Source organism: Drosophila ficusphila, unplaced genomic scaffold, assembly GCF_018152265.1.
Source record: "Drosophila ficusphila isolate 14025-0441.05 unplaced genomic scaffold, ASM1815226v1 contig_436, whole genome shotgun sequence".
NCBI classification, from domain to species: Eukaryota; Metazoa; Arthropoda; class Insecta; order Diptera; family Drosophilidae; genus Drosophila; species Drosophila ficusphila.
In genome coordinates, this window is record NW_025064352.1 from 144,447 (window position 1) to 163,856 (window position 19,410).

Genomic DNA, 19,410 nt, shown 5'->3' on the forward strand with positions numbered 1-19,410 from the left:
AGTGCACCTGTAGGCGAACCAGGTAATCCTGTCCCGGCTGCAGATCCTGGACAATGCACTCGTAGGCTTCTCCGCGGTACAAGCTCTTGTACTTGCACTGTTTTCCGGAATCACAGAGGAGCACTTCGTAGCGGAGTTGTCGCATATCGACGGTTAAGGCATCCGCAATGGCCGGACTCTCCCAGATGATCTTGGCTGCCCGCGACGTAACATCTATCACCTCCGGCTTCTCAATCGCCGAGATTTGCTCAATGATGGAGGTTAGGTAGCTCTCCTCTTCATCGCCGGCCAGGCTGGAGTTATCCTCGCCGTCCTCGGACGTTCCCACGGAACTGGCTCCGCCCACACTGCTCCCGGTTCTCTGCGGATTCTGGGTGTTCCCGTTCCGCGATTGTGGCTGCTGCTGCTGTGGCACCTGGTGGCTCTGCATCTGGTGAAGTTGCGGAAGGCGACGTCCCTGATGGTTGCTCAAGTGGTGTTGGCTGCTCAGGTGGGCGGTTAGTGGGACGCCCAGAGGAATGTTGTTATTGTTGTGACCATTCAGTTCGTTGGCACGGCGCGGAGATGGCGAATGCGGAGGATCTGCACAAAGATTAAGTAAATTAGTAAAAGAATAGGTAGGGAAATCCGAAATGATTGTATAATTCGCTTAGCTAAGAAAACTGGGAAGGCTGCTCCTTTGAACTCAAGATTTGTTTTCCCTGGCTAAGCGAAATATTTAGGGTGCAGGATACTCACTTGACTCCCGCTGCTTCTCCAGCTTCCTGAGCAGCTTGTTGTGCTGCCGCTGGCTCCGCTCATCCCGGTAATTGGGCGGCGAGGGCGAGTGCGGGGAATGTGGGTGTGGCTGGGGGTGTGTGTGCGAGTGGGCATGTGCGTGGGAGTGCGAATGGGTGTGAGAGTGGGTGGCTGCCCCAGTGGGAGCTGCTCCTTGCGGTTGGCCTGCTACTCCTGCAGATCCTGCAGTTGGTGCCCCTTGGACTGAAGGTTGGACTGCCTGCTGCTGCTGCTGTTGTTGTTGTTGTTGTGGAGGAGGTGCTCCTTGAGGTGCCTGCTGCTGCGGTGGTTGCTGGGGCGGAGGAGCCGGTGGCAAGTGGTAGTGGGGCGGCCCGTTTCCAGCAGGTCCTGGGCCAGGATATCCCGCCACTGGGGTGTAAAAATGCGAAGTGCCATTGGCGCTTATCTGCAATAGATTGGAGAACACATTCAATAACCATGTAAATGTTTATCTATGTAAACTATAAACAAAAGTACTTTAATAAGAAGCGTTTTTCCTTTCTGCTTTGAATCCTCCATCGTTGTGGCATTCAAAACTTATTTATTTGAAACACCACGTCACATTTAACACGCTGGCTAAATATATCTCGCGAATACGTCGACTCAAAAAATTGATAACAACTAATTGATTTTAGTGTTCTTATCTTTTCTTGACTTTTTTCGAAAAATTCACACGTTTTTCTTGAGCAATCAATTCTTTTGCCTTGTTTAGTTTTATTGATTTATTTAGGAACTAGTTTAACCCGTAAAAATTCAAATAAAGTGCGAATAACGAAGTTGAATTTAGTGTTAACTATTTTATTTTGTTGTTGGCCATTGGAATACACTAAAAAACACTTTTAGCCTTGCAGAATTTGCATCCCCACCAGCGTTGCCAGACGTCCCGATTTTGGCGGGACGTCCCGATTTTTAAATTAAAATTAAATGTCCCGCGCGGGACAGGTTCAGTCCCGCTTTTTTATGATAATTCGAACGTGCGGGCTGATGAAGCGCTCAGGAGTAAGAGAGGCGCGTGCGACTGCGACTTCCTTTCTTTCTCTTCGCTCTTTCCTTATTTGCATTTGCTTATAATTTTCTGTGTCACGAAAACGTACGATTATCAACGAAAGAATAACGATTACCATTTGTTTTAGTGCAGTGAAGCAGTAAATATTTTAAAAACTTCTGGTTATATACGTTTTTTATTATGTCCCGCTTTCGACGTAAGAGTCCCGCTTTTTTCACAAAAAAAGTTCCTAAGTCCCGACTTGGCAAAAAAAAAAACTGGCAACGCTGATCCCCACAGACACAACCCATGGTTCAGATTCCCGTTATGTTCTAGGTAGGTCCACCAGCACTGTTTAGGGTGACCAGAAATACCAAGTGTCGCAGCAAGCAGCTTTCTATTACGAACATGTTTGGTTATATACTATACAGCTATTAAAGATAATTTAGTTTCTAAGCTATTGGTACCTTTCAAAAAGATTTAAAAAATAAAATCTTTTCCTCCACAATAAAACTAAAGGTGTGTCAAGTTTATGAAAAATATCGTTAGCTTACCATATTTTAGGTCACGAAAATTAAATTATTATAACAGCAGTATATCAATGTTATGTTTGGGGCTTATGTGAATCGCTGACATATTTATTAGTGCGCTTGTTTTGAAATGTTTGAACTAAATTTCAAACACTAACGATTTCCTCAGCAGGTCATTAAATAAATTGCTTTTGTGGTAAATGGACGCACCCGCATGCTACACATATTAACTAAAAATTTCCAAAGTGGTCTAACTGATGATTGATAATTTGCCCACCAATCGCCCCAAAACTGTGGCGAATGTTTTTGCAAAATTTACTATAATTTTATGTTTTTACACGATTACAGTTGACCTTTTGGCTTTCGCGATTTGTAAATTTTAATGCGCTCCTCTCCACGGTTCTTTTGGGATGGTCATAAACTATGAAAAGCCAAAAATATGGGTCAAAGTTAATGAGTTTTTTGCGGTTTATGCCCGAAACGGCAGAAATAATAAAGGAGAACAAAAGAAGCCGGATTAACACATAGAAAATACAAAAAAAAAAAAAAAAAAAATACAAAGAAGCATTTAACTTTTGCTGCGAGGGAGTTTCGGTTTCGCTTTTGGTTTCAATGGTGCGACAGATACCGTTATTTCAAGTGCTTGACTCAAGTTGCATAATGGATACTACAACAGCGACTATGCAAATTAGCATACAATCAAATTATAAACATTTCAACATAAACACACAAGCGGAAACTGCCATTTGTAAGGTGATGTGTGCGAATCTCTGTGCGATGTAGACAGTGGCTCGGATTAAAGGGGTTTAGTGGATCCACAGAAATAGTTGAAAATTTATTCTCAGTTATCTGCTGGCCAGCTTAGCTTTCCTACATAAATTACTAAATAATTTATCGTTTTATAAACTGTTGAAAGATTTACTTTATTTTTTTGAAGCTTGGCCGAAAAGCCCCCTGAAAGTGATCCCAACTCTTGCCCATGTTTTCTTGATTGTGTGTTTCTGCGGTGGCAGAAAATTGTTAATTAAGTCAAGGAAAATTCAGCCTCAGCCAGTCAAGTCGGAATGGCGGAGTCAGTCGAGCAGCCACCGCCGGCACTTTCATTTCAGCAACAGAGCGTGACGAAGCCACATGTGTCCGAGCTGGAATCCGAGGCGGATGAAGTTGTTGCATTAATCAAGTTTTCCACTGCGAAAACGGCATTAGGTATGGCGGGTTATGTAAAAATGTGACAGCAAAGTTCAGCTCAAGTGGAGTTCAATTAAAAGTCATGAGCAACAATGTAGCCAGCAGCGGACACGACCAACCATCAACATTACATGGCTTGCACTAACTAACTTTAGATAAAACAACAGCTAGACTCTACAAATTGCTATGCAAATCGGTAGTTTCCTTAGGCCTGTACAACATTATTTTAAGGCTGGCCATTTAACTCATGTGTTTCCCTTTAGTTAGCTGAGTTTGAAAGAACCATGGATTAAAAGTCCTTATGGTTTAATTTTGTATTTAGAAATTTAAAGGAATACATTTAAAAGACCAATGATTGTTTTTGCCATTTCAAATAAGATAAAACATTTTATTTTATGGCCAACATTTGTTATTCATTTGTTATGTCGAAAATATCGAATAAATCAACTTCAAAGTGTCATTAAATAAAAGTCTCTACAGATGAACGGGGAAAATTATATTATTCACTGTGCAATTAATTCTGATTTTAATTGAGCGATTGATAATAATACAGCAAGCGGAGGGGCGAACCCGAAGAGGAGACTTGGGCAATAGAATTTAAATTGCGCTAGGCGCTAGTCCACAACCGGATTGATAGTCTGGACCAGTCCAAGTCACGAACTCGGGGCTGTCGGGCCAACTCTTGCTCCTCGGTCAACCATTTTCCCGCTATGGAAATGAACATTTTTCAATTTGGACTCGGATTTCGTTAACAATTTCTGCACATAAAAGAGATGATGGGAATGTTTATGCTGTACAATGAAATTGTTATTATTAAATTATTAGACATAAGTGGCGGCGGGAGCAACAGATGGAGGCTTAAAACGTGATGTGAATGGGTAACGCTCATCTGCTTCGGTTAACAATCGCTTTTTTTTCGTTCGTTGTCATTTTGCAAATTAGCGAGGCAATTTAAATGGAATGCAGCAGCCCTCGACTATAAACTTGGCCATCACCATGGGAGCGAACTAGTTCCGCATGTCAATGGGCCTAGAAATGTGATATTAAATCCGAATTAGGCAATTTGTAGCCGTTATATTGTTAAATTTCACTCAATTTACGGTAATAAACAATTTTTTAAATTGAATTAGGACCAAAAAAAGTGCATTGAATATATAATTGGTGGTGAGATAAAGACCTAAAATTATACACATTTTATAAAAAAGAATCCAAATTAAGTATTAAAGCACATTTCTTGTTGCCATTTTAGTTTTTCCAAAGAACACTATCAGTCAACCTGGTTATCGACCGCACTTTTCCCCTTTCAGTTGGCAAACACCTACTCCTAACTAGTTAATTAGCATTCAGGGCAAATACCTTTTGCGGAGAGATTGTCAAATCTCACACCTAAATGACAACTCGAGAAATGCAATGAAACAAATTCAGATAGCAAGCAACTGACTACCTCAGAATGCATTCTCCATTCAAATATTTGCGCACAGTGAGTCAGAAAATGAGCAATGCAAATGGGACTTTGGAATTCTGCGAAACGGATTAATTAGTTGCACAATTTGCACACTTTCCCGCCCAACATGAAATGGGGGAAATGCAGGCAAACAAAACGATATTGCAGTTAAAAAACTAGACTTACGCCAACCATTGAATAAATAATAAATGTAAAAGTGCCAACAGCTGGCCAACTGTTTTTCCGTATTGTTTTTGTTTAAACTTCATTTTAATTGTTGTTTTGTTTGAGTAAAAGTTTATCCATTTCAGGCTATTGTTTAGGCGCAGTTCAGTTTCATAATGCATTAGCACGACTCTGGTAGCAATTGAATAGTGTTCAGTTTTCCAGGAACCGCTGCACCCGGATCCAATCCGGTTTGTTTGCCGCACACGGCGACGTTTGTTCAATAAATTATTTTTACAGACGCCCCCAATGCAAGTTTCATTCGAAAATCGAATAAGCAAATGGGAATTATTGCTGCTGATTGCTGGTTGTTCGCTCAATTAGCTGTCAATTAATTGATAAGCGGAGGAAGTCCCGCCAATGGGATGGAAATGAGATACCGTCTTCCCTTTCCGATAGGGTATACTACAGTTTTATCAATTCGATTGCCAACTGTTTGCTCATTGTTTACGATTTTCCGTTTCAGTTGAAGTGCGCATCAGTATCAATTTATTAATTTATAAGGAGTTCCGTAGCATATTGACATAAATTAAAGTTGATTTTATTTTCTGAACAACGAAAAGTGCTCGTAACTCAACAATGTTGTCACCTAATTGAAGTGGTTGTTTATTTTTAAGAGCTTCTATAAATCTATAATCAAGCAAATTACGACTATGGTTGTTAGAGAGAATAAAAAAAATAAGAACAATAAATATTATATCCTTGGATAAAGCACCTGAGAATGTTTTATTTTGAATAAACAAAAAAACAATCGAAGCCTTTCAATATTTAAACAGGAATATTTACATAAAAATGTTACGGGGAATTTAATTCGAATTCACTATGGCAACCACTTTATCTTGTTAATTTCCGATTTTATCGTTAAGTGTAACGTGTAACAATGAAATACACTTACGAAGGGCGCTGGATGGAGGTGTCCCTGGCCAGGATGCAGCTGCTGGTACTGCTGCGGCGAGAGCATCACGTGGGTCAGCGTTCCGTTCTCGTTGACGTACTGCGGCACCTGGACGGGCACCGGCATTGGGGGCGGCGGTCGGTTCTGGGAGACCATCTGAACGGCGGGACCTGAAAGTAGCGAGCGAGAAAAGGGGGACAAATTACTTAAGATTCTTCAACAGCCGGCAATATGCTGATGATGTGTGCCAGTGTGTGAGCTGCTGGTGTGAGTATCTCGCAGATACGATATAATACCCATACATGTGCACACATAGTATAGTCATAGTCATGTATGAGGACACAAGTTAAAGCAGGCGACAGCTGGCGCCAGCGAGGCGACAGCGAGACACGCGGGAGCAGGGACGAGTGGTGAAAGGGGGAGGGGGGTAGGAGGGGGTAGCGCCAGGACATTGCCAGGACAGCCATTGCTGCTTTATGTCAGCGGCGATTTCTCTGTGTTTGTTTAATGGATATCTCTCGCTCTCTAGTCGTCTCTCTGTCTTTTTGTGGATGTGTGCAAATATATATGCACAGAAAAGAATTTATTATTTAGTTCACATCTCTCCTTAGAGAGTACAAACTATAGTTATTAGCAGTATTCATAAATAAATATTATACTAGTTTAAAAAAAGATCCACAGATATTATGCGGTTTTAACTAGAATTTTTTGTATGCAAACATGCATCATGCTTTTAGTTTGGAAAAGTATTTTTTTTTTACAAACAGAATATCAAACAGAAAATTGTATTTTCCCTCACAATCACCCTTTTTATTGTCAAAGTGTAAACATTTGAATATGTATGTTTGTGTTTGCTGCAGCCAACAAAATGCTTGACAGAGTCTGCCAATTTCTGGCTCCCTCGTCGCCTCAAACTACTCAACTACGATACGCATACGCACCGTTGCCCAATTCCGATTTCATTTGCAATTTAAGTCTGCCCGATGATTAATATCCAGCCCACCCAGTCCCCCTCCCCTTTCCGCTCCTGTCATAGGCACTGCACTGCCCCCGACCCTTCAATAGTTGGCTTTAATAAATGTGTTGGAAACATAGAAATCTCTAGAGCAAACATTTCTTGGCAGCCTCGTTTCGTGGAAAGAAAAATCGAGAATTTTAAAAGCGACCGGAGGGGTGAACAAACGAATTTTTCGGGCTTTTTGGCAGAGCATCGAAATGGGAATCAGAATCATAGCCTTTGCATTGTCTGGATCTGTTTCGGGCTCTGGTTTCGCCACTGTCATTAGGGCCAGGGGTTGGGCGGTGGATAATACTAATACTAGAACTAGCATTGCCATTTCCATTTCCACTCCATCTGGGGATCCATTTCAACTGCAACGTTGTCGCATGTCATTGCCACAGAATAAACGACAGCAGAACGCCCCGAAAGTTGCCCCCTCAAACATTTCAGATATATTTTGATTTGTGGATTTGTATTGCTTTTCAATTCTATTTCTCTTCGGCTTGCCTCCATCTTTTTTGGCTGCATTGCGACGAAGGAAATAATGGTTGAAGCTAAAGATTGGAAATAAGCAAACATTTGTTAACAGACGATGTCTGGTCGAGATTAGTGCATAATTCCCCATGATAAATGATAAGTCCCCGAATGGCCAGCCAATCCGTTTGATAAAACTCTTTTTTAAGTGGAATAGTTAATAAACCATTTTAACCTGTATATTTTAATATAAAATGCCCTGCCTGATCATTAAGCATTGCTTTTAATTATTCAAAAGTTATAGCCTTTCTTTTTTATTAATAAAAATATTGAAGCATAAAAGATTAAATATTTGCCCTCACTTGACGCCGTTTCGCAAATTCCCACGCTCTCCATTCCTATAAATATTTAAAAACGATCCGAAAAAAAACGAGTGAGAAATCCATGTTCATCATAAAATGCATTCCATGTTTGCACATCAATATGGATGGGTTAAAATGCGATTCCCAGCTGCAGCACAGCACTTTGCATGCCGAGGCACGTAGAAGAGCCGTGGACACGCCCACTGGTGGCCCCCTTTCGTATTTCCCACTTCTATTATTTTTCCCAGCGAAATGCCTTTTTTCTTCTCTTTGCTTTGTGTTCTTTTACGCCGGCTAAACAATGCAGAGTTGCATTTTTTATGGACACTAGGCTGCGTATGCGTAATGTCGGCTAATGGATTGTGGGGAGGTTATCGTGTGGTTGTGTTCGTGTGGGGATTCCCTCGCTTTCGCTTTAATAGATAAATTGTAAACTTAACGGTAATGCGGCTGCTAATACGCTTAGCCATGTCTCGCACTCATTGAGGCCGAAAATGCTGGGCCCCGACGTCCAATCAGGCATTAAATGCCATCCGCCGTCTGAAACTTCTAGACTAGTCGGCAGCCCATTTGTCCGGAGTCTCTTGATCTGCTCTTAGGTGTAAAAATGTTGGTTTAGTGCGCTGACGCATAATGCGACAGAAAAGCGGAAAACCGATGATGGCTGATAAACTGAAACCAAGAGTTCTCCCTCCTTTCCACAATGGCCAATGCAGTTAATCATTCTGAGTGGGTAAGAAGGGTTCTTCACCGGTAGGAAGTGCGGGGGATTTTAGGGGACGGAGAAGATTGTCTGGCCAGGAAATGCACACCGTTGCAGGGAGGAAGATGGGTGGCAACTGAATTTCCCCTCAAGTGTTAAAAGGCTGCAATTAGTTAGGCGAAAAGCGGGTTGCGGACTGGACTGGCGGGGAGAGCTTATCACTTGCCCAGCAGACAGACAGTTAAATTAAGTACCATACTTCAGCGACTAAACCTCCCCGTCTTCCCCCCACACGAATGTCTGCAACTTCTGCTCAAACTTAATTAATGCTAAACTGCTTAAGGAGCGATTTGGGGTTGGGGTTTTTGAAAGTAAGCTTTTGGGAAAGGAAAGTGTAAGTCACCTAGAAGTTGAAGGAGGTATCTAGACAAGTATGAAGTGTTTAGCAACTTTGAGTTTACCGACTCATCGAGTTATTTTTTTTATATTTTCATTTTTTAAGTCATAATAAGTTAAAAGAAGCGAAGTATAAATAAAACTTTAATAAATAAAAGCACAAAATATAGTAGTAAAGCATTTTAAATATATTAGGTAGATAATTAAGAAGTGTGAAGGTTTTGCTTGTGTTTTACTACCCAAAATTTCTATCAACCGCCGCCAGATTGCCATCTCCCACTTGAATTTTCTGCCCTAATGCGTCGACCTTGTCCCGTGCACCACCTTAACCCTGTTTGGCTGTTTAACCCGCCTCCTCATCTTTTTGGCAGACAGTGTCAAAATAAAGTTGCGACTGAAACGCGTTTGGGCTAATTGCAAATTGTTATTGCTTTCCTGTTGTTACGCATTGTTGAACCACTTCCTATTCTCCTGCCCTCAGACTATCATTTGTTCAGTTAGTCAGTGTAGAGGGGTCGGGGTCAGAGGTCAGGGCTCTTGTCTGGAGGTTTCGATTGCTGGCAGCACGCACACGCATAACACGCACAAAATGTCTATAAAATTAATAACAAGTCGGTTAGCAGCCAAAACCAAAACTTTGATTGGGGTGATTGAAGTAGGGAATTGGCTCGGATTGAATGTGCTGTTTGATACGTTAAAGTGAGTTATTGCCGATGAATTTATCTTATTATATAAATATTTTATATATTATTCTCATCCACGTTTGCTTTTGATGAATGCCCAGGGAGTTGAATAAACTTTCGATTGTCTTGAGCTTGATTTATGGCTCTTTTCGATTGGAGTTTATGCAAATGACTTCTGTGAGGGTGTCAATTTGATATTATACTGTTGATTGAGAGCGACAATTCCTCCGGGCTTTCCATCTTTCGCTTTGATGTTCTCGATAATTACCCACCAAATCTGGACCGATTTGCGGTTAGTTGGCTCATTATGAGCAACACTTTTCCTCACTTATCTTACGTTTTCATCTCAGGGTAATTGCGTGTCTCTCACCAATTCTCTTTTTCCCTACAAATCCCTCTTGCCCATGAATTCAAACCCAATTAACGATGCGTGCGCAATTATCTCCATAATTATGATGAAACAAACACACAAAAAAAAAAGCTTTCGCAAAATGCAATTAGAGCAGAACATTCACGAATTCCATCATGGAAAGCTCTGGCAGAAAATTTCTTAAAGCATTCTCTTCAGTTTGCCGGCGACAAGGCATTAATTGCGCATACGCCCCGTTAAACGGTTGCCCACAAATCGAAGGCAACAAAATGCTCTAAGACTCATTGATTGATGGTTTGTCGAGCGGGTGGAAAAACCAGGGGGGTGGTTACAAAAATGGGGGAGGCTGTGTTCCCAGTGGGTCGTGGCAAAGAAGCCGGGAGCCTCCTAATGCCATTTGACAGCCCGCACGTGTGCCACGTTTTGTTTCGTCGTTCCACTGAAAGTTGGAACTTGTCTCTACCTTTGATAAAATATATGCTAAAAATATATAAAAATTTATAAATCAATTATTTTGTTTTTAATTGTATCATTTTAGGAATTTTACCAATAATATTCGCTTTAGTTTTTATTTCAAAAGTAAAGAACTTTTCCAATTAAAATATTGCCAGCCTGTTAATATGCGAATGTGTATATTTCAATCTTTTACCATATAATCTTTTTTTAAATATCTTAAAAGCTATTTATATTGACATTTTTCCAGTGATTGTTGACTGTTGATTTTAATTTCCAATATCTTTGACGAGGCAAACATACAGCCTCTGCCTACATTTGCCCCCCACTCATTCAAATATTGGCTCTCGTATGTCACCTAAGTGAAGTCCTCATAGAGAACGGCAAAATGGATCAACAAAAAAAAGAAAGGAAACAGGAAAAACGTTGAAACAGCCGTGAAATTTTTGGTGTCAGCAGCCAGGGGAAAAAAGGGGCGCTGCGCGTACGTGGGCGTGGCAACCAGATGTGACCGCCGCAGTAACACCCACGCATCTCCACCCATTTTGCAGAGGATATACACATTAATGTCTGCATACATATAAAAATACTCGTAGATATATATATACAGCCCGTCAACACATTATGCCTTCATTTATACTTTATGATGAGTAAATATTGTTATTAAAACGAAAAATTACGCGTTGTCTGAGCGATAAACCAAGGCCCCTCCCCAAAAGCCCGCCCTCTGACCTTCGTCTGTGACATGAACAAGGCCGTTAGTCAGCATTTGGTTTATTGGTTTTGTCTCTTCCAGCCAAGTTGAGTTAGGATGAAAGAGGGCTTTGCTTGCGGGCTTTAAATTAATGTCTTGGCCGTATCAGGTGCATAATGTTTAAGGTGGATTACGGGGCTAATGACGCGTATTCGCGGTTTAGTTATAAGATTTATACCGCTTAGTATGGTTCTTGGGATGTGGTTTAATTTAATAGGTAAGCGATGTTAAGTCTGGAAATTTAGGAACAATGTAACCATTTCTAGAAATTTCCCAAATTCAATCTAAATAACTTAATCTAAATTGCCTTCAATGCTTCAGCAAAAAGTTAAATTGTTCATCTCCCTGACATCCATTATGGCCCAACTTAATCAGCATGTTTAATTGTTTCTGGAACAACCCCATTCGCTACTTTTGGCCAGCCCAGCCACAATCGTTAACACTTTCAATTTGTTGCACTTTCGGCTCTGATCCGCACTTCAATTTCTTCACCCGCTGGGTTTTCGCCTTGTTTCGATGTTCGCCTTTCGCGCTTTCGCATTACCATAAATGCATGCAGTGCTTCTGGCTTCTCCTTCTTGACCACCCCCCGAGCAATTAACAATTAGTAGGGACTGTATTCCGCCCACCGCTCCCCCACCGCTACCATAAGCCCCAATTCAATTAACTTGCCCACTTAAGCCAAAAAAAGGAAGGGAAGAGGAGAAGCTGAATTTTCGTTGTTCTGTCCAGGGCCTCAACATCAGAAAAAAAGTATTGCAAAATCTGGGCCATGTACTTAAAAATACAAATTATATATACATATATGTCAAATTCTATTTTCATGGGAAAACGTTTTCAAAATATTACAAAAATTTTTTTTTTTTTTTGGTATAGAATAAACTGAACTTTTTATAGCAAACAATACTAAATCAGTAACATTTTTTCGACAAATAAACTAAATGTAATATTAATTTTTGTTCTAATTAATAAATATATTGTTTTCAGTGTGAGATTCGCTGGTTTCTGAGAGTTCCCTAATTTCGTTCTGCTCTTTTATTTCGGTACCGCCCAGCTCTTCTTTCTGCCCCCTCATCCAATCCCACCCATCTGAGTAATTCTTCTTCTGCCCGCTACAATGGCATTGACATTAAGAAATGCTAACCAGCAATTTGCAATTTGCCAGCGAGTGGGAAGGAAAAAAAACAACAAAAATTAAATATTACTGCGCGAAAAGGAGAGGGGAGACTCCAAAGTGGTAAAGAAGAAACAATAATAATAACAAGCTAAAGCAAAATAAAAGAGAGAAACAAGCGAAGAAAGCGAAATCAGCGTGTGGCGCATGAAGCTCATTAAAACACAAAATGGAAGAGGAATGACCATAGCAAAAGGGAGGGGAAAGGCCAGCAGAGGTAAAAGGGGGTAAAGTGGGTGGTCAAGAAATTAGTGAAGCCAAGTACACTCGTATAAAAACTCATAAAAAAAACATGTTTTTTATTTTAACCTATGCTTTTGATTTAATAGTGAGCAATACAACGATTTTTACGATCAAAACAGCTTGTATAACTTCGCAATCTTACTTATTACAACTTATCATAAAAATTAGCTTTTTGAGTTGTGAATAATGCATAAGTTTTTAAGTGTTTTAATATTTCTTTGCTCCAAGTAATTTATTCCTTGGTCGGAGTGATTCCGGTTTTTTTTTAAGTATGGTTACGCGAACGTAAAGGACCTAGCGGAACGAAAACAAATGAAATCAAATTTAAAGCGTGCGTAATTAATTTTACCCCTTCAGAAATGACTTCGTAAAATGAGGGCGGCAACTAAAGCAGGGGGCGTGGCCAGCTGTGGAACTATTGGTTAACCATTGTTTATTTGTTCCTTTCTCTTTGGTTGGCTTTGTTTGCTTTGTTTTAAAGCGATGTTTGCTAGGATATTTTTGCAGAGGAAAAGCGTTAAACGATTTTAATAGGAATAATTGCTGCTTATCAGATTTAATTGCACTGGGAAGGAAACTATAAATCGGAAAACATTTTAAACGGCTTAAAAATTAGTGGTTTGTTAAGGAAATTAGGTAATTTTTGTTAAAGAGGTTTGCATAGGAAACTGGGATAGAAACGAAAACAAAGTATTATTATAATAATAATTTGGAACAGTGTCCATTTAACATAAATACATATCTGTATCTCGGTCATCAACAACTTTTGTTTATTGTGGAAATTAACCCCCCTCGAGATGATAAATATTTGATTACTCTTGGATAAATAATTGTTGTTTCTACCAGACAATAAAACCTCGTCGACCACCCGTCCCCATTTGAGCGTATTTATCTCCACGACTTTTAGCTTTTGGCGGCACTTAAATTTCAATTCGCTGTTGTTCTTGACTTTTAAGGTTTTGCTTTGTAGCACTGGACTTTGCCAGCTGGCCATTTTACCATTTCTGTGTTGCCTTTTCGACTGAATAATAAATTTTATTTATGCCGCGACAAACGATGCTGCTGCGCTTTTTTTTAACGTTTTTTCTCGTACACCTCTAAGCCGCAGTGCTCATAAATTGTTCAACAAATGCAAAGCCAAATGAAATGAGCAGAGAGGTAAGCGAAAAAGGCGGCACAATTAGTTGGCAACCAGAGTGAGCCAAAACAAAAGTGAAAAGACAAAATAAGGCTATGTTCGCTGATAGCCGAAGCAGAAAATAATTTATTTCCCTTGTGGAGACAAAGAATCAAATTTACAGAGTGGGCCAAGACAATAGCATTCAATACAATGTCTTCAAAGTAAAATGAAATTAAATTTCAGTGAACAATATCTTATTTTGTGGGTATTGAAACTAATTAAACACCTCATAGAAAAACAATATTTGTATTTTTTATGGAAACAATATAAGGGCGTTTTTTGAATGCTGTCATGATGACCACAGCTGTCTAGCCACACGCATACCAATACCAACACCAAATTACGTGCTGCGCCATTTTGTCCAAGAGAAGATTTATAAGGCCGCAGCCACTGAGGATACTTCAAGGACAAAACAGGGAAAAACTCTCTGGAACAACAAGAAAATTTGAACAGACTTAACTCAGACGCAGACCAATAAAACTTGAACAGGAGGCAAAAATAAAAAAATCAACAGGAAAACAAATGGCAGCCGGAATGCCGGATCCGGGGAAAAGAGCCTGCGGGTGAGCGAGTGTGTGACCCAGTACAGGTGCTAAAGGACACGCAGACAGAGGGACAGAGGTTCAACAATTTGCACCTGTCACAGTTTGAGCACCACTGAACCGAAGCCAAATCAAATGTTTGCTCAGCTGTTGAGTTCCGGTACTCCACCTGCCATTCCCCAAGGTGTCGCCCCGGATTTAGGTCACTGGGATATATGCTTTGGGCATATAGATTCTCGTCTTGCGGTTATTGTTTTCATGCCTCTCGAAAAGGTTCCCGTCCGTCAGTTGTTCGCTTCGCTGATTTGCTGCTAAGACCTTGAGTTTGGGCCAGAACATTAATCACAATAACCTTAATTAATCATCCTTTTTTTTTTTTGGAAGGCAACCCTTCATGGGTACAAAAAAATTCAGGCGTAAAAATACAAATTAAACATATCTAATTGAAGATGTTTAAAGGGACGGAAAATTCAAGTAACCAAAGGAAACTCTTTTAATTAAGTTTAAGCTTTGCTTTTTAAGATTTCGTATAAGAAACGGTAAGGGAGTTTATAGAGATTTTATATAATGTATCTGCTTACGGTTTTTTGGGTTCAATAATTTGTGATTGTTTACCAAAAGTTGTTTGAATTCGTTTTCTTTTCATCTAAAACAAAAACTGTTTTTTCTCCTCTTCGTTGGGAACTTTTACGTGATTTAAGCTCAATTTATTGACAGCTTGCGAGCAATTTTAACTGCCATCCACATATGTCACTTCAGTCCCGCCCCGTTTTCCTATCATCAAGATTCAGACAGACTAACGACGCCTGTTGTTTCTTGTTGTTTTTGGATTTGTTGTGCCTGTCAAACCGTAAATGGCGTCACTTTGACAGCCACCTAAAAATATATGGATATATAACGTCTTTTCACCCACTGTCCATCACCGATGGCTCCCCATCTATTGGTTTATGGATTTCCATTATTTTATTTAACATATTTTATGAGTGTTTTATGGCAAAATTAATTTTTGTTTTCCAAATTTTAATGTTCTTAACGTGTTACGCCCCTTAATAAATACTGATTGGCGGAGGTTATAAACACACCACAAATAACTGGAATTGCTAATGTTAAAAAATTTAATTTCAAGCTTGTTAAAGCTTAAGCCTTATATTATTTAAGGCTATTTTTACCTGTGTTTTAATTGTCATTTAAAAAAGATTTCTCCTTATTTATAACTAAATAAATCTACCAATTACTTGAAAAATGTATAGTGCTGACGAGTATAACGCCATTATTATCAACGTTATAAACAAGAATTAATTTCTTTTTTTTTCACCGGCAAGCTGAAAATCGCTATTGCGCCAACAATTTATGGTAGGAATTTGTTTTGTTAATTATTTGATGTTTTACTGTCTTTTTGTTTGTGGAGGGGACATTCATAAGAAATTTTCAGCAAAGATATTTAATTATCATTTTGCTTATTTTCGACAAGGCCTTTGATAGAATGCGTTTTTTCGCTTTGTTATTGCATTCCGAATTTTTATTGAAATTTTGTGCCTTTTATGAGGAAATAAAAATAAAAAAATTCCCTGGAATTTTGCGAAAATTTTATTAGTTCATGGAGGTTTTGCAAGCTTTTGGCAAAAAAATCGACATTTTCGGCTGCCAAGTAAAAACGTTTTAAACTTTTTTACTTCGATTTTTTGCTTACTTCTGCACTTCATTGTGTTAATTGTATGCTGTCTGTTTATAATTTTTTTTTCATCTCTTTCGTGACTGTTTGTTTGGTTTTGTTTAGTTTTTTTATTTCTTTCTTCATTTGCGTCCGTTGAACCCACTGGATTTTTTTTGGAGACTAAAGAGATTTTGTTTTTATTTTTCTGTATGTTTTGTCTTTTGCACGCGCCTCGCTCATCTTTGATTTTTTCAAGGGGCCCGACATACAAGAAATATGCCAAAGTTGAGCGCTCTAAAGAAATATTTTTGTTTTCATTGTGGCCGAAAATGTGAAAGTTGTCGACGAATTCGGTTTTTATCATCTTTGCTTTCTTCTGATGATCGCGAAGACATGGACTGGAAAGTGGTTATTGAGACTATAGCGAATGTGGCTCGTGAACTCTTGACATACAATTATGGCAGTGGTAATTATTATATGGAAAACTACATAAACTTTTGATTTCGGCAAATCCAATATAAAAAAAATAGATTAATATTTAAAGGCCAATACCATTTCAAGAAATTCCACAATTCCTTTTATTGCTAACCATATTTATTTAAACTTGCATTGAAAACGTTCTTATGATTCACAATTTTAATCTGATAGTTGGCACACTCGACTTCTTGTTTAGATTTAAGTCAGTTTGCCCTGCCTTGATCCCATTTGTTGTGTTGGAAACCTTTGCCATTCGCCTGCTCTTCTCTGCTTTGCAAAATTATATTCAATTGAATTGTATATTTATCTTTATCTTTTTTATTGAATTGTTTCTGTTTATCTTTGCATGGTTTCTTTCTTCAGCTACTCTTTTTTATTATTTCTCTCTCCGGTTTCATTCACTGGTTGCCTTTGCCAAGGCAATTTTCTGTAGCGTGCATTTTTATTTTTTGTGCAAAGTTATGCGCGTTGTAATTGCAAAAGTGACAATATCCGCTTCGTGCTTAGCTACAGCTTAAAAAAAAAAAAAAAAAATAGAAAAATACCAACAAAAGCGGCACGAAAAGTATGCCACAAAACGGATGCAATAAACACGCAGTCCAAAAACCCGAGCCAAGTCATGAATGGCAAAGTGAAAATGGCAGTGCCAAAGCAGAAACCAAATGCGCAGAAATTAGCAAAACGGAAAACGAGAAAATTCCAGCGTCAACGGCAGAGATTTTCATAGAGAGAAAGAGATTTTTCAGCAGCGGAAAGATTTTTATAAGACTCAAACTCAAGAAGAATGTATCCAGCAGATACATACACGCACATACTGTATTCACGCATAATTAGACGCTTAGCGGGTCACACAGACTCAGATACAATTTTATAAATTGCACTCGCCTTGTTTATAGTTATCTTTGCCCCCAATTGTATCTCCAAAATATTCAAAGTCACGTTGCCTTCGCCTAACGATCTCCTCTGGAGTTTTCCCACGAACATATTACCATCTGAATCTAAATCCGCAAAGTCCCACACACGAAGTTTTCGGGGACCATAAAAAGCGTTGAAGACTTGGCCATAATCAACTCTTGTTGATGCATATTTTCGCAATTGACCTTGGGCTTGGTTTAAGTGCTTTTTGTTTTGGGTTTTTGCCTCGTGGACTTGCAAACTAGGAATACAGAGATACTATAAATCCGTCTTAATAGGCACTCGGTTAATAGTTTCACTTAGCGGTTTTTTCATGAGAAGTGAAATATTTAAATTTAAAGAGCCAATTGTTAAGTACTGTTTAAAATGTTAATTCGTCGTTAATATCAAACCAACATTTTACACTTAACTTAATTTTATTTTTATTGTAATTATTTTAATGAAGTAAATTGAGCTGCCAGAATAACTGGGAGTCCAAAAATCTTTTATCTGAAAACAAGTGAAGCTTTCAAGTTGTGTCGGCACCTTCAACAAAAGAGTTCCTTTTACATGTGCAACTTTTCCTATAAAACTAGTTGGCTGATCTCATTCAGAGATTTCCCCCTCCTCAGAAACTGACTATTCAACTAAGCAACTATCAGGGTACGCAGTTACAGTTTTCAGAAAGTATTCCATGTTTTTTTTTTCTATTTTCCAAAGCGAAATGTGGAGCGGAGTGCATTACTCAGCTGGTCTTTTGTTTTGCATTTAGTCGAGTGGCGATGTGTGGGCGTAATCTCGAGGCATTGTCACTCAATGCCTCACTTAACGGCACTTAACGGCCAAATGCTCACAAAACACGAGCATAACAAAATTTGAACTGCATCCGTGAGATACGCGCTCAACAAAGAGACATAGATACGCGGGCACAGATACAAGCGCAAATGCACTGCTCGCAAGTGGCTGTCGTCAATTATAACACTTGTGACAGTTGAAACTTTCGAATTAACCCACACACTTTACGAATTTGCGAATTCGCTCGACAGCAGAATTGTAAAGGTAAAACAAAACACTTGACGACTTAAAAATATTACTTAATTGTTGAATATGTTTATTTGTTTAGCTTTAAGCTATAGCGGAGATCTTCTGCCCCAAATAACCTGTATCTGCTTCCATTTCATCCAATTCAGAGAAGTACTCTAATCGACTCCCAGCTTGAAAAGCGTCAAAAACTGAATACGAAATACGGTCCTCTCTTTGCATCAGCCAAAAAGCACTGGCAAATGAAAAAAAAATGAAAAAAAAAAAACAGCGAAAAAGAAGTTGAAAAACCAGCCATGGCCATTGGAGGAGGCATTAGACGACTTCGAGTGGCAGCCAAGCGGCAACGAGTGACCCAAATACTTCAGCTTCAGCTCTAGCTTCTATTTCACAGATACAGATACAGAGATACGGGGGCAACAGCGACTTGAGATTCAGATACAAAGCACGGCTTGAGATACAGATACAAGTGCAGCTACGTACTCGTACTACCAACTGCAAGCTGCAACTTGAGCTAACGGTAAATGGCAAAGCTGCGTCGGCTGCCAATGCAGTTAACCGCATTTCGCAGGCGTGTATCTAATAGATACATTTCGCATGCCGTGACTGCCACGCCCCCCGCCGCCCAGTCCGCCTCCCCACTTCACTTTTTGCATGCAGGCACGCACACATGACATTCTTTTCGCTTCGACTACGAAATTTCACAAAATTCAACGCTGCAAACAATTTTTTTTCGGTATTTGAAGCTGCTCTTTTTTCTTCGTTTTTTCAACTACTGCAGTTGACACTTTTAGGGGTTTTGTTTTGCTCTTTTTCGCCGCCTGCCAGCGGCCGTAAAACTATTTTTTAATTATTTCATTAGCAGGGCGAGGTTCACCAAGCTAAAACAAAAAACAAGAAAGGAAGCTAGCTTCGGCAGGCCGAAGCTTATATACCCTTGCAGTCATTAAATATGTCTAACAAAAT

At 39.4% G+C, this 19,410-nt stretch overlaps 1 protein-coding gene across 1 annotated transcript in view; it reads right to left on the minus strand.

The window, feature by feature from the left end:
- The window catches only part of LOC108098203 (fibronectin type-III domain-containing protein 3A), a 115,392-nt gene that overhangs the window by 4,654 nt on the left and 91,328 nt on the right, over positions 1-19,410 (minus strand). Inside the window, 3 exon segments of the mRNA XM_043208396.1 lie at positions 1-582; positions 739-1,183; positions 6,045-6,214. Of these exon segments, the coding sequence (XP_043064331.1) occupies positions 1-582; positions 739-1,183; positions 6,045-6,214 (1,197 nt within the window).